Below are 13,083 nucleotides of genomic sequence, written 5' to 3' on the forward strand. Positions count from 1 at the left end.
GGGTGCCATCAGAATTAGAGTCCAAACAGCTGATAAAAACATAACTAATCCACACCACTCAAGTCCAACAATTCACGTCTTGTAAAGTCAAATGCGGTTTGTAAGAAACATCCATCATAAAGGTGTTTTTACTTAAACCACTTCAAATTCCTTTATCCGTAATATTGCTTTCACCAGTGAAAAAGTGATCTCATCTGAATCAGGAGAGAAATATGCACAGATTTAGCCCCATTTACAAGCAAAAACAGTTCTAAACAGATTTTGATGTGAGAGGACTGCAGGGGATGGACTTTATCATTGGAGGAGACAAACACAGCTTTTGACTTCACAAGACTTTTAACTGACGGACTGGAGTGGTGTGGATTCCTGTGATGTTTGTATCAGCTGTTTGGACTCTTATTCTGACGGCACCCATTCACTGCAGGGCATCCATTGGTGAGAAAGTAATGCAATGCCAACTCCGTTCCAATGAAGAAACAAACTCATCAGCATCTTTGTTGGCATACATTTTCAGCAATTTTTGTCTCAACCAATGGCTGACTGTCATAAAGGTATTATAGTTGTGTATAATGTTTTACATCAGTCTTCCGTTTCATCTTCACATTTTGAAACATGTCATACAGTTTGTCAAGTTCCTTCACTGAATCTTCAGGCTTGGTGTGGACGGGCATCAGCACCAAATCTTTCAACACTGCTGAGACATGAACACAAATAAACACAAATAATAGCTATTTTTTATAATTTTTCTCAAAAAACTTCTTTTGTAGCACAACCTGGCGATTAATGTAAATTACTTAGACATTTGTTTTTCACTGTCAGCTGCGTAAACTGGGAATTGAGTTACTACACAATACAAGGAAACAAAACACAGAAAAACATTTCCTTGCAGCATAAATTCAAAGACAGGGCCAGTAAAATTACACTGCATCGTGCATTAATGTACCAAAATCATGAGGTTCTTTCACCCATGATGTTACACGTGATAATATGTTGTACTTTACCTGTTTTATGACATTTGAATCGCAGAACATATGGTTCTCTGGCAAAAGCATCTTCATCTCCAGACTGATGGTCTTGGTATTGGTAAGACACAACCAAATCCACCAGGTCATTCCTTTATATTTAAAACAAGCATGTATTGTAGTTACAACAACTTGAAGGGTTAGTCTTTATATAGCTTATTTAAACCTTTATTTCCCCTGAGGTCCACCTGTAATGTTTGCACAATGTTTTTGTGCTAATACATTAATAAATTAGTTTTTATGACCTTTTATTACCCTCTGTCTGATCTTAAGAAACATTTTCAAAAACACCACAAAACAAAGTGAGTTGTTAAAATTATGTGTGCTCTACCTCTATAAGGGAGATTGGGGTAAGTTGAGCCACCCACTGTAACTTGGCAACTGTACACTTTTACTGTCATGTGACCATATATTTTGGCACCACCCATAATTTCTGTCAGACTGTGAAAAGATGAAACCTCTGAAGTAAAAACAAAACTGATTTTGGCTTGTCAAAGTAAAAATTTAGCGTAACATATGTAATGACTGTTGCATCAAAAAAAAATTTATCAGGGTCTAAAAATATTTATGATGTTTATAGGTGATTTAGCAACATAAGACCATGCAAAACATTTAGCTAAATATTAGCCTGAATTAATAAGATAGCTAGTTTTTATTTTGTTTTATTATTTTTTTTTTTTTCAAAAATGGCAGCTGTGCGTTAAATTGAGCCAGTATTTTCCACAAAGCACTGAAGTTAAGTATAAACTGGTATGACACAACTAGTTGAGTGTAGTATATACATATTATTTGTAGTTTTTTATAGTTTTCAATCACATTATAATCATATATATCTTTCCACCTGTATTCCCTGATGGTCTGTTTGATATTACAGAAAAGCTACCATGACGAATCTTTTCAGTGACGTTTATTCCTTCATTCTAATTCAGTTTGTATTTAATTTTGCCCAACACACACTCTGTTTAGTCTGTTTTTTTTTTTTTTTTTTTTTTTTTTTTTTTTTTTTTTTGGGAAGGTTACAACTTTGGTGTTCAACATATTTTTTTCAGAAATGCAAACAAATATTAAAAAGTAAACTTCATTTGATTGCCTTTATATTGTTTAAGTTAGCTGTAAGAAAAAAATGACATTTTATAAAAGGACATTTGGGGCAAATTATCATTGAAATTTCAGATGGGTTTGAATCAGATTCAGTCAGATGGTCGGTTTACACCCAGATGGTGCATCTTACCCACTGACTTGGATCAACTGACCCCTAAGCCACAGGAAAACTTTTTTATAAGAAGCCATATTTTTAGAACCCTTTGTCATGGATACAGTCTAATAATTTAAAATGATAGGAAGTATCCTGAAATTACTTTAGATATTTTCACTGTACTTTTCCCTTATTTTCCCTTATCTTGAGGTCCACAAAAGTAAAAAGTGGCTTATTTTACCCCGCTCTCCCTTACAGCCAACACCCAGCTAACAATTTGGTTCCCAGAGCGTTCTGGGAACATTCCTGATTATAAAAATAAAACCTCCAAACAATCATTATGGAACGTTCTGTATAGGTTCCTTTTAAGTTATCGCAAAACAACTCCCTGCAATGGTCTGTAAACTTTCTTTTTTGGTTTCCGAACGAATCTGCAGAGAACGTTCTTTTTTGGTTTCCGAACGAATCTGCAGTGAACGTTCTTTTTTGTTTTCCAAAAGAATCTGCAGAGAACGTTCTTTTTTGTTTTCCAAAAGAATCTGCAGAGAACGTTCTTTTTTGGTTTCCAAACGAATCTGCAGAGAACGTTCTTTTTTTGTTTTCCAAAAGAATCTGCAGAGAACGTTCTTTTTTGGTTTCCAAACGAATCTGCAGAGAACATTCTTTTTTGGTTTCCAAAAACTAACCAAACTGAAATGTTAGGGAGTGTTGTGTGTTTGCTGCAGCATCGTTTTCATCCATTAAAAATTCAAAAAGGCATCTCCCCTGACTTAAAGTGTCTGCTACATCTTCAAAATGTCACCGTTACCTGTAAAGGAACATAAACTGTTCCTTGTAGTTTCCTCTTCCCAGGCGTGTGCTGATCTCCAAGGTGTAATGATGCGTCTTGTTGAACCTGTTGATGAGCAGTCAGTCGTGATTACTTCTGTCATGTAAAAACGGGGGTTTCCAAGAAAAAAACACACCCATTTGATTCATTTATTCAGCTCTTCGAGGAAAGAAATTCAAGAATAACGATGATGTCATAGCGTGACACAATCTGAAGAAAGGGAGCGACGAAAACACAAACCCATCAGTGTCATAGTATCGCACAAGCAGCTCCTCTCCAGAAGGATTATCAGACATTAAGATAAATCTCATGTAATAGACTCATTCAAGAGGAAGTTTACTGTCAAATGTGATGTTTCACCTTTGTAGGTGTGGATGGGCCTCACCTTGATCAGGGTTTTAAGCACAAACGCATCTGAGAGTTCTGATTTCCCAAATTTCTGGATGTCGAAAGCGGCGACCTTCATGATGCCTGTTGAACATGAAGGAAACCAAATTAGTGATTTATAATGGCACTTTCAATGAAACTAATGCTCAAAATGACAATGCAAAAATACATGGAATGACAAATATAATAATAGAGCTCATTTCTGGCCATGCCTACAGCAGTCATGACGTTTATACATTCATGAGAGACTTTATCATGCAGTTGTCAACAAACAAAGCGAAATACTCTTTCTTCTTTTCTTAGAAAGCTGTTGCTGATTCTTTTTAAAGCAATAACAAGCTGAAAAACCTGTTTCGGGAGTTGCCAGAGCTGTTTAGTAAGAGTTTAAGATCACCAGACAAGATAATCTCTTCTTGAAATGGTAAAAAAAAAAAAAAAAGCTTAAATGTGTTTAATTTTGTCTAAAAAAAAAAAAATTGTCAATTTGATCTCATGTAGAAGGAAATTGAAATTCTAAACCAAGATTGAGGAACATGTCTATATTCATTCACAAATGCAACCGGATGAAAGCAGCAGTTTGACTAAACAAGAAACATTATGTACAACAATCTGTCGGGAAAATAACACCCCCATCCGAAACCTTATTTGTGACAATGGCTGTAGTTTAAATACAATGTTGTGGATTTAAACAAAGAGTTTTCACATTCCATCTCATTCAACACACAAGCAGAGAAAGTTTGGGGCCTTCATTTCCATGTTTCCAGTTTGTGGGTGTGACTGAGAGGATTTTTATTTATTTATTTATTTATTTTACATTCAAGGCAAAAAGCATATATTTTTAGAATAATTTACGAAATAGCAGGAATATAAAAACACAAGAAGCTTGTTTGATTCTCACACTGCAAAAAAATAAAAATAAAAAAACTTGTTTTCTGGTATAAATATCTAAACCTTCTTGAATCAAGATACATTTACTTGAGAAGCAATGTGACTGTTGAATAAAGTCTTATTTTCTGAGAAATGTATAAAAATTTTGTTAGTTTTTGCTTAAAAGAAGAAGAATTATCTTGTTTTACATTTGTATTAAAGGGGTCATATGATGTGATTTCAATTTTTCCTTTCTCTTTGGAGTGTTACAAGCTCTAGGTGCATAAAGGAGATCTGTAAAGCTGCAAAGACTAAAGTCTCAAATCTAAAGAGATATTCTTTATCTCTACGTCAGTATGTGGGAAGATTTGCATAACACCGCCCAGATGTTCACACAAAGAAAGAAGTCGCAACTTTTATTCTCTCTGTTGCTGCAGCTGCCATGTTGTGGAGTCGCTGTGTGTTTCGTTGAAGTTAAACTTTGTTTGTTCTTCCAAAAGAGGACATGACTAGAAATCAGTGGTTAAGTTGTATTTCAACACTGTTTCAGAATAGTCCAACCCAAATATTCAGATGTGTGCTGCGCATTTTATGGAGGATGAGGACTGTTTACTGTTTTTTTGAACCTTAAACTGCATAAGCACATTGTATTACACCAAATACACTAAATAATGTTCTTTTTAGCAGTATCATATGACCCCTTTAAGATTCTTTTTCTTTATTTTTGATTATTTTTGTCAGCCAAGAAAGAATACTTTTTTTATTTATTTATTGCAGTGTATTGGTGCTTTTTCTATTTATATATATTAGAATATTCTAAATTTAAATGCCAAACTACGTGGTAGGAATCTAAAAACACGAGAACCTTTCTTGAATCTGTGGTGTTTTTAAATGGTACAAATTAAGATAAAGATTAAAGACTGAAAGAACATAACTTAACTTACCCAAGTATTGGTCAGAAGACGCACTAATTAAAAGGACTGTGGAGATTCATAAAAACTGCTTATATTGGACACCTGTGACTTGATTGGCTAGACACAGGAACCAGTCGAGTGATTTGGCCCAGCCCCAACTTGGACATCCCTCAAAACAACAAAACAGTTCCTCCCTCTGGGCAAACGTTCACTTGAAGGAGGAAAGCTAAAGAAAACAGGTGAGTACAGACAATACAATCATCCTCATCACAGCCACAACACATTTTAAGATGCATGCGCTGGAAGGTGGAGAAATACTTGCCGTGTTGGACAGAGTGAGATATTTAAGCTGTTCGAGAGCCAAGAAAACCTGTAAAGTAAGAAAGAAGCGAAGGAACCTGTTTCCATCAGTCAGGTGCAACAGGAAGCTGCTGGATGCAGTGTGCTTATTTTTTGGAAATATATTGAAACTGATATACAAATTCTGCATTTTCAGGTAGTAGATAAAGGAGACATTGTCTTGGACATTAGTTAAAGTGGATGTTTGTTAAGTTATTATAACTTAAATTTAAATATCTGATGTTACATTCAACGTCAAAGGTCCTTTGTTTTTATCGAGATGGATTCATGTCGAGACAATCCAGGTGTGTTGTCATTTTTTCTGCTTGAAATGCAGTCAGTGTCTCCATAGAGAAGTGAAATATGACCAGTGAGCCAGAAACAACATGTCAGCTTAAACAGGTTCAGATAGTTTGAGGAATTAAAAAAAAAACAATAACACAAAAATTTATCTCAGGAAAATGGCGGGAAATGTTTATTCAGGTTTAAATAGATAAACAGATCGATAGATCAGTCATGTAAATGTATAGCAAAATTATTACTTTTTTTTTTTTAAATATAGTAGATTGCCGCCAAAATGTTGCATTCTGGGAAATCAAGGTCAAATTCATTATGAAGTGACTTGTTTTAAGGGAATATGTTGTTTGCAAAGCATATAGGCAAATCAGGTGGTTCTGAGGTCAAAGCTGGTGACATTTTATACCATGCTTTATAAAAATAAAAAATAAAATGCATTAAGTGCACCTGCAGGTTTGAGTCTGAACTGCACTGTTATCTTGATGGGTGAGGTTTCACACATGCAAATTCATTCAAAAACTCCCTTCTTTCAAAAACTGATCTTTAAACCCATGGCTATGCGGTTACCTATAGTCAAGCCTGGTATAAATTAAAACACAACCAATGAGAAGTTCTGTTTTCAGTTGGCAAGGCCTCTATAAATTCTCCATTTTACGAGACATCTGTGCGACAGAAACCCTATCTGATTAAAAACAGGAAGTAGGCATGGCCTGATTTCAAATGAGCAGCCATTCATTATTCACCAGCTGCATAACGGACAACACAGAAAAACAATCTGAGACTTCATAGCAAACAAAAGCAGCTTCGGTAAGAGCTGTTTATCTGTTTATTTATTCATATTAAAATAAATTGAAATACATATGTTTAGCTTGTATTAAATAATAGATATATAACAGATTTAAGATAGGTTGAATGTGTTAATATGGTGTTTTTTTCACTTCATGCAGCTGCATTGGAGCTTCTTTCAAATCTTAGATGAATTTATTCAATCAAAACTAATTTTTTGTTCTGAGTACGTTTTGTTTTCGAACTCTTGAAACGAAACCTTTTGTGGTTTTCCTCTCTGTCACTAAAGGACCTCCTGTGGTCCTGCGTAATCTGACATTTCAGCTCTTTATAAACTATAAGTACTTCCTGTGAATGAACAATGCATCCTTGAATTGTCTGCTAAACTTCCTTTGGCATTTTACAACAGGAAAATGGTATAAAAATGCCTTAAAAGTTAGTTTGCATGATGTAGCGAACAGACCCGAAAACATCCAGTGTTTCGTGTCATGAAACTCACGGAAAAACTCTGTTTTTCTGGTCTTCTGAAGGTTGACACCATGAAGATCGCATCTTTTAACATCAGACGTATGGGTCCAAGCAAACTGTCAAACAAAAATATTGTAAATTATCTTATTAAGGTGAGTTTATTATCTGATTGTTTAAGAAAATCACACAGTAAAAGCTCACAGCAAGATATTAAAATAGACCACAACACTCTTTCCCCGCAGATCTTCTCTCGATACAGTATAATCGTTCTTCTGGAGGTGGTGGACAAATCGGGCAAAGCTATAGACAAATTTCTACAGGAGCTCAACAGCACCAGGTCTGTATGAACCTTCAGAGATTCTCTTCACCATCTGTAGCTCAAAAGCCTAAACTTAGCCCAAATTTAACTCACTTTTTCTCCCACAGGGCTAATAAGAAACGTCCCTTCACAATGGTCGGAAGCTCCAGGTTGGGACGGACTCTTTATAAGGAACAGTTCGTCTGTTTCTACAGGTACAACAATTGATAAATGAGTGAAAATTATGATGTTATCAGCATAAAAACTGGAGCAAATATCATCGAATCATGCATTTCGAAATTTTTTGCATTTGATACATCTCAATTTTCCCTTAATTAACTTTAATTCTGAATGAACAGTCATTCATATCACATGGGGAAAAAAAAGTTTTTCCTAATTTCTTATACAGAGAAGATGAGGCTAAACTGGTTGACACGTACCAATACGAAGACAATCAAGTGGGAGACGAGGACGCTTTCTCTCGAGAGCCTTTCATCCTGCGTTTCAAGTGTAAACACACAGGTGACACTTCAATTTCTGCTTCGACTCTAGACTAAAAGACAGTGACGGCATGATTTATACTTCGCCCAAAATGAAAGTCTGGGATCATTTGACATCCTGTGCAAATTTCTTCTGTGCAATGGGAATAAATGGGATTTGGAGCTTTCAGCTTCATCAACGATGGTCCATAGAACTAATCTGAGAAACTGACCAAAACTGAAGGCCGTTCATTGCAATTCCATGCTCTTACACAACCGTAAATATTTCAGGAGGTTGATCACATGTGCTCAATCATTGTCCGTCTCTTTCAGAGCTGAAAGATTTGGTGCTGATCCCTGTTCACACAAAGCCTAAAGACTCACAGAAGGAACTGGATGAACTATACGACGTCTTTCTGCATGTCAAAGATAAATGGGAGACGGATGTGAGTTTAGCCCTTTGCAACACATTCCAGAGGAAATGTAGTTGATGTTGTTTGGGTTAAAGCGTCTGCCAAAAATGTGGGTGGATTGACTGTAGTTTATCTAATGTTGAGATTCTGGCCAAACATTGATTAGAGTTTGAGAGGAAGCTCACTCTGTCTTACAGAACGTCATGATCCTTGGCGACTTCAACGCGGACGGCGCTTACGTCTCTAAGAAGAAGATGAAGGCCATCAGGATCCGCACTGATCCCGATTTCCACTGGCTGATTGGAGATGATGTGGACACCACAGTCATCCAGTCCAATGACCACACCTACGACAGGTGAGGCGGAAGAAATACAAGTAATAATTTACTCACCTGTATCTGCTGCCTTGATCCAATCCGACAACAGCAGATAGAGCCCCAGTTATATTTCTAACATGCACTACTTATGATAACACTACAAATGTATTCAGAAGTATCACTTTGATGTGTTTAGTGTAGACGGCACCTAGCTGCACCAAGTGTAGAAAATGCAAGGCTGTGATGGATAGACTTACAGGGCAAGATGTACAAACAGCTTGCGCCAGCACAACTGTTGTGTAAACGTACCCTTCAAGGACAGTTCAATCTTCCAGTCAAGTTTAGGAAAATGTTGATGGCAAGTATTTTTTTTCCTAGGATTGTGGTGTATAAAGACAACATGTTGAAAGCTGTTGTGCCAAAGTCTGCAAAACCTTTTAACTTTCAGCAAGCCTACAAACTTTCAGAGGAAATGGTGAGTGTATTAATTACAGTATGACATTTTTTTTTATATGTAAATTTGAGGTTTGCATAGATGGAAAGTAAATAATATATTGATATGATTGATCTACGGCAGGCCCTGGAAATCAGTGATCATTACCCAGTGGAGGTGAGTCTGAAGAAGTCGTCTGCGGCAAAGACCAGCGGCAAAGCCAAAACCAAAGCACAGAAACGCAAAGCATGATGGGATACCAATGCACAGTGTATGGGATCTTAACTTCACTCTACTGAAGGAGAGATGCTACCCTTTCATAAGGAAATTAAGGGCTTAAAATAATTCAAAACCAGTTATCTTTTCAAGCTAATTTAATTAAAATTAATATTTCAGTAAAATTCACATGCTTATAAATGTTTGAAATGACTGAAATCTCAAAATAAACTTTCATTTTAATTAATGCCATTTTCCCAACATGCTTATTATTTCATGCCTAAAGTGTTAATAAATGTGTTAGTTTGCACAGCTGGATACAACCGTTATAGTAGCAAATTAATTTCAAAAATACTATTTTAACAAAGGAACTACAAACAATAAATTGGCTGGCAAACAAGTGATAAATGACAAACCACTGCTATTGTGTAACAATCATGCCTCTAGCAAACTCTAATTTAGCTTGTGGCAACAAGCATGTCTAGTCAGTTAGCTTCTGCATTGCCAAACAGAGATCAATTACAGCAATCCACTTATCTTCAAGGAAACAAGCAACCTATGTAAACAAGAAGGCATTCACAAAATGAGATTAAATGTGCAAGAAGTCTTAAAGATGAACTAGAACAATTAGATAACAATGAATATTTGTACCACCGTTTTGTTGACTGTTTTACAAGTGGTCAAAATTTAGTCATCCTCCAATAGTCCATCTCAGCAGATCCATGTAGATCATCAGTGATAGGAGACCAATCAACAGAAAATGTTACCAATCTGCCTGGAAGAGTGTGTGTGTCTATATCATCCTAATGCATGGTGAGGAGGAGACTTTGAGTGGGCAAAGACTCTCCAAGGACCACAGCTGGAGAATCGCAGAGATTAGTTGAGTCTTGGGGTCAGAAGCCCTCAAAAAAGTAAAAAAGTACCCCATGTGTACAATGAAATATACGGCTGTATCTTTAATGTTGTGTGCCTATTTTTCTGTCAGAGATTCTGGATACCTTGTTCAGATAGATGGCATCATGGATTCTATCAAATACCAACAGATTAAAAAATTAAAAACTGACTGTCCATGCTAGAAATCTTATAATAGGCTGAGGTTGGATCGTCCATCAGGACAATAATCCAAAACACAAAAATGGGTCACCGAGCACAAAATGAATCTTCTGCCATGGCTGCCCCAGTCCTCTGACCTGAACCCTGTGAACTGAAGAATCTGAAGTGGTTCTGGATGAAGGAATGTTCTCTGATCTCGTCAGATGTTCTCCAAACTCATCAGGCATTATAGGTGAAGACCCAAGAGCTGTTAGCTTGGCAAAAGGTGGTTGCAAAAAGTGCTGAATACAGGGTATGATTAATTGTGGCCAATGTGTATTAGAGAAAAAAAGGTGGTGTGATTAGTTGTGTTAGATTTGTATAAGTTAATTAAAAAATTTATATTTTTTAATTCTTTTTTTAGAGTGAAATATCAGGCTGAGATATTTGGTACCCAAAAGCAGGAATTTATGAACATGCACAGACAGGTAAGTTCACACACCACAATCTTGGTACGTAGATTCAATATTAACTAGAACTGTCTGTACAGGAACTTAATGAAGGAGACAACGAGGGAGACTGAAGATGGAGATTAAAGAAGGAGATCAGGTAAGTACTTCAGGTAAGTTAAACACAGTTTGCCAGTTTGTAAAGCTGCTTTGTCACAACTGCATATTGCATAAATAATTATATATATATATACACTCACCTAAAGGATTATTAGGAACACCGGTTTAATTTCTCATTAATGCAATTATCTAATCAACCAATCACATGGCAGTTGCTTCAATGCATTTAGGGGTGTGGTCGTGGTCAAGACAATCTCCTGAACTCCAAACTGAATGTCAGAATGGGAAAGAAAGGTGATTTAAGCAATTTTGAGCGTGGCATGGTTGTTGGTGCCAGACGGGCCGGTCTGAGTATTTCACAATCTGCTCAGTTACTGGGATTTTCTCGCACAGCCATTTCTAGGGTTTACAAAGAATGGTGTGAAAAGGGAAAAACATCCAGTATGCGGCAGTCCTGTGGGCGAAAATGCCTTGTTGATGCTAGAGGTCAGAGGAGAATGGGCCTACTGATTCAAGCTGATAGAAGAGGAACTTTGACTGAAATAACCACTCGTTACAACCGAGGTATGCAGCAAAGCATTTGTGAAGCCACAACACACACGCACAACCTTGAGGCGGATGGGCTACAACAGCAGCAAAGACCCCACCGGGTACCACTCATCTCCACAACAAATAGGAAAAAGAGGCTACAATTTGCATGAGCTCACCAAAATTGGACAGTTGAAGACTGGAAAAATGTTGCCTGGTCTGATGAGTTTCGATTTCTGTTGAGACATTCAGATGGTGGAGTCAGAATTTGGCGTAAACAGAATGAGAACATGGATCCATCATGCCTTGTTACCACTGTGCAGGCTGGTGGTGGGTGTAATGGTGTGGGGGATGTTTTCTTGGCACACTTTAGGCCCCTTAGTGCCAATTGGGCATCGTTTAAATGCCACGGCCTACCTGAGCATTGTTTCTGACCATGTCCATCCCTTTATGACCACCATGTGCCCATCCTCTGATGGCTACTTCCAGCAGGATAATGCACCATGTCACAAAGCTCGAATTATTTCAAATTGTTTCTTGAACATGACAATGAGTTCACTGTACTAAATTGGCCCCCCACAGTCAACAGATCTCAACCCAATAGAGCATCTTTGGGATGTGGTGGAACGGGAGCTTCGTATCCTGGATGTGCATCCCACAAATCTCCATCAACTGCAAGATGCTATCCTATCAATATGGGCCAGCATTTCTAAAGAATGCTTTCAGCACCTTGTTGAATCAATGCCACGTAGAATTAATTAAGGCAGTTCTGAAGGCTATATATATATATATATATATATATATATATATATATATATAAAGGCCTATAGCGTTATTATTATTATTATTTTTTGTATTATGTATGTAAACAATCATGGAATGGACACACTCACAAACAATACAGAAACACATACTAGATAGAAACGGTTTAGATTTATTTGAATTCATATTTCATACATACACAGCACAGTGGCCAAAACCATCAAACCTTCAAATCTGTCCTGTGATCAATACCTAAATATATAGTAAATATTATAAGATGACAAATAGATAAGCGGAAACAGTGTTAAGTCCCTGGTATGCTTCAAAAGATGTTCATTTTTTTTCTTCATTTGGGGGCAAAAAGAAGTTAGAAAAGGCTGAGCGACGGTTTTTACTGTTTCCGAACTTTCCGACACCTCTGCGCTGCTGGAGGCGGGTGTAGATTAATGTAAACGAAATGATGAAGTTTAGCAATCTAGGTGTGAGACGGGCACCAATGGTCAGAATATTATAAACAAAATAATGATTAGCAGCAGTTCAGAGTGAAGTATCATGTTTGCAATACAAAAAGAACCATAATCAGTCCTTTATGGGAAGTGTGAATGTCTCATAGTCTGTAAAACTTTAGCATGAACTGGAAAAAAAAAAAAATGTTTGAGTCAGTCTGTTACTTTATTTTATTAGTGTTCATTTATTATATTAAACTGGATAAGTTGTTAAACCTTTTTATATTTTATGTGTCATGATTTACTTTTGATAAAAACAAAGGTTTATTATTGTGTGTTTGTTTGGCATTTCATTTATTGTATACCCTTTAAATTTGCTTATTGAAAGAACAACAGCAGCAGTATGGTGTAACATTTATTTGAAACATATGTACTTGCTAACTTATATTTTTACTCTTTCCTTTCATTCTTTGCATGGCTTTTGAAA

General features: G+C 36.5%; 2 protein-coding genes across 3 annotated transcripts; one reads left to right on the plus strand and one right to left on the minus strand.

Moving 5' to 3' along the window:
• Positions 1-24: 24 nt before the first annotated feature.
• Positions 25-3,512, minus strand: LOC122134951 (deoxyribonuclease gamma-like). Its single transcript, XM_042712286.1, has 4 exons — positions 3,407-3,512; positions 3,026-3,128; positions 1,002-1,114; positions 25-691 (listed from the first exon to the last, which is right to left on the minus strand). The coding sequence occupies exons 1-4, from the start codon at positions 3,510-3,512 to the stop codon at positions 555-557; spliced, it is 459 nt and encodes a 152-aa protein (XP_042568220.1). The 3' UTR covers positions 25-554.
• Positions 3,513-5,333: 1,821 nt separating this feature from the next.
• LOC109066481 (deoxyribonuclease gamma-like) lies at positions 5,334-9,627 on the plus strand. Of its 2 annotated transcripts, none has more exons than XM_042711687.1 (9): positions 5,334-5,453; positions 7,167-7,256; positions 7,347-7,441; positions 7,531-7,617; positions 7,812-7,924; positions 8,215-8,327; positions 8,492-8,649; positions 8,989-9,085; positions 9,188-9,627. In XM_042711687.1, the coding sequence occupies exons 2-9, from the start codon at positions 7,176-7,178 to the stop codon at positions 9,293-9,295; spliced, it is 852 nt and encodes a 283-aa protein (XP_042567621.1). In that variant the 5' UTR covers positions 5,334-5,453; positions 7,167-7,175; the 3' UTR covers positions 9,296-9,627. The 2 variants fall into 2 exon arrangements, with proteins under 2 accessions (XP_042567621.1, XP_042567622.1); XM_042711688.1 differs by lacking the exon at positions 5,334-5,453 and adding an exon at positions 6,479-6,657 and having other exon boundaries at positions 7,168-7,256.
• The last annotated feature ends 3,456 nt before the right edge of the window (positions 9,628-13,083 follow it).

This window comes from Cyprinus carpio, chromosome A22 (assembly GCF_018340385.1).
Source record: "Cyprinus carpio isolate SPL01 chromosome A22, ASM1834038v1, whole genome shotgun sequence".
Classification (NCBI taxonomy): Eukaryota; Metazoa; Chordata; class Actinopteri; order Cypriniformes; family Cyprinidae; genus Cyprinus; species Cyprinus carpio.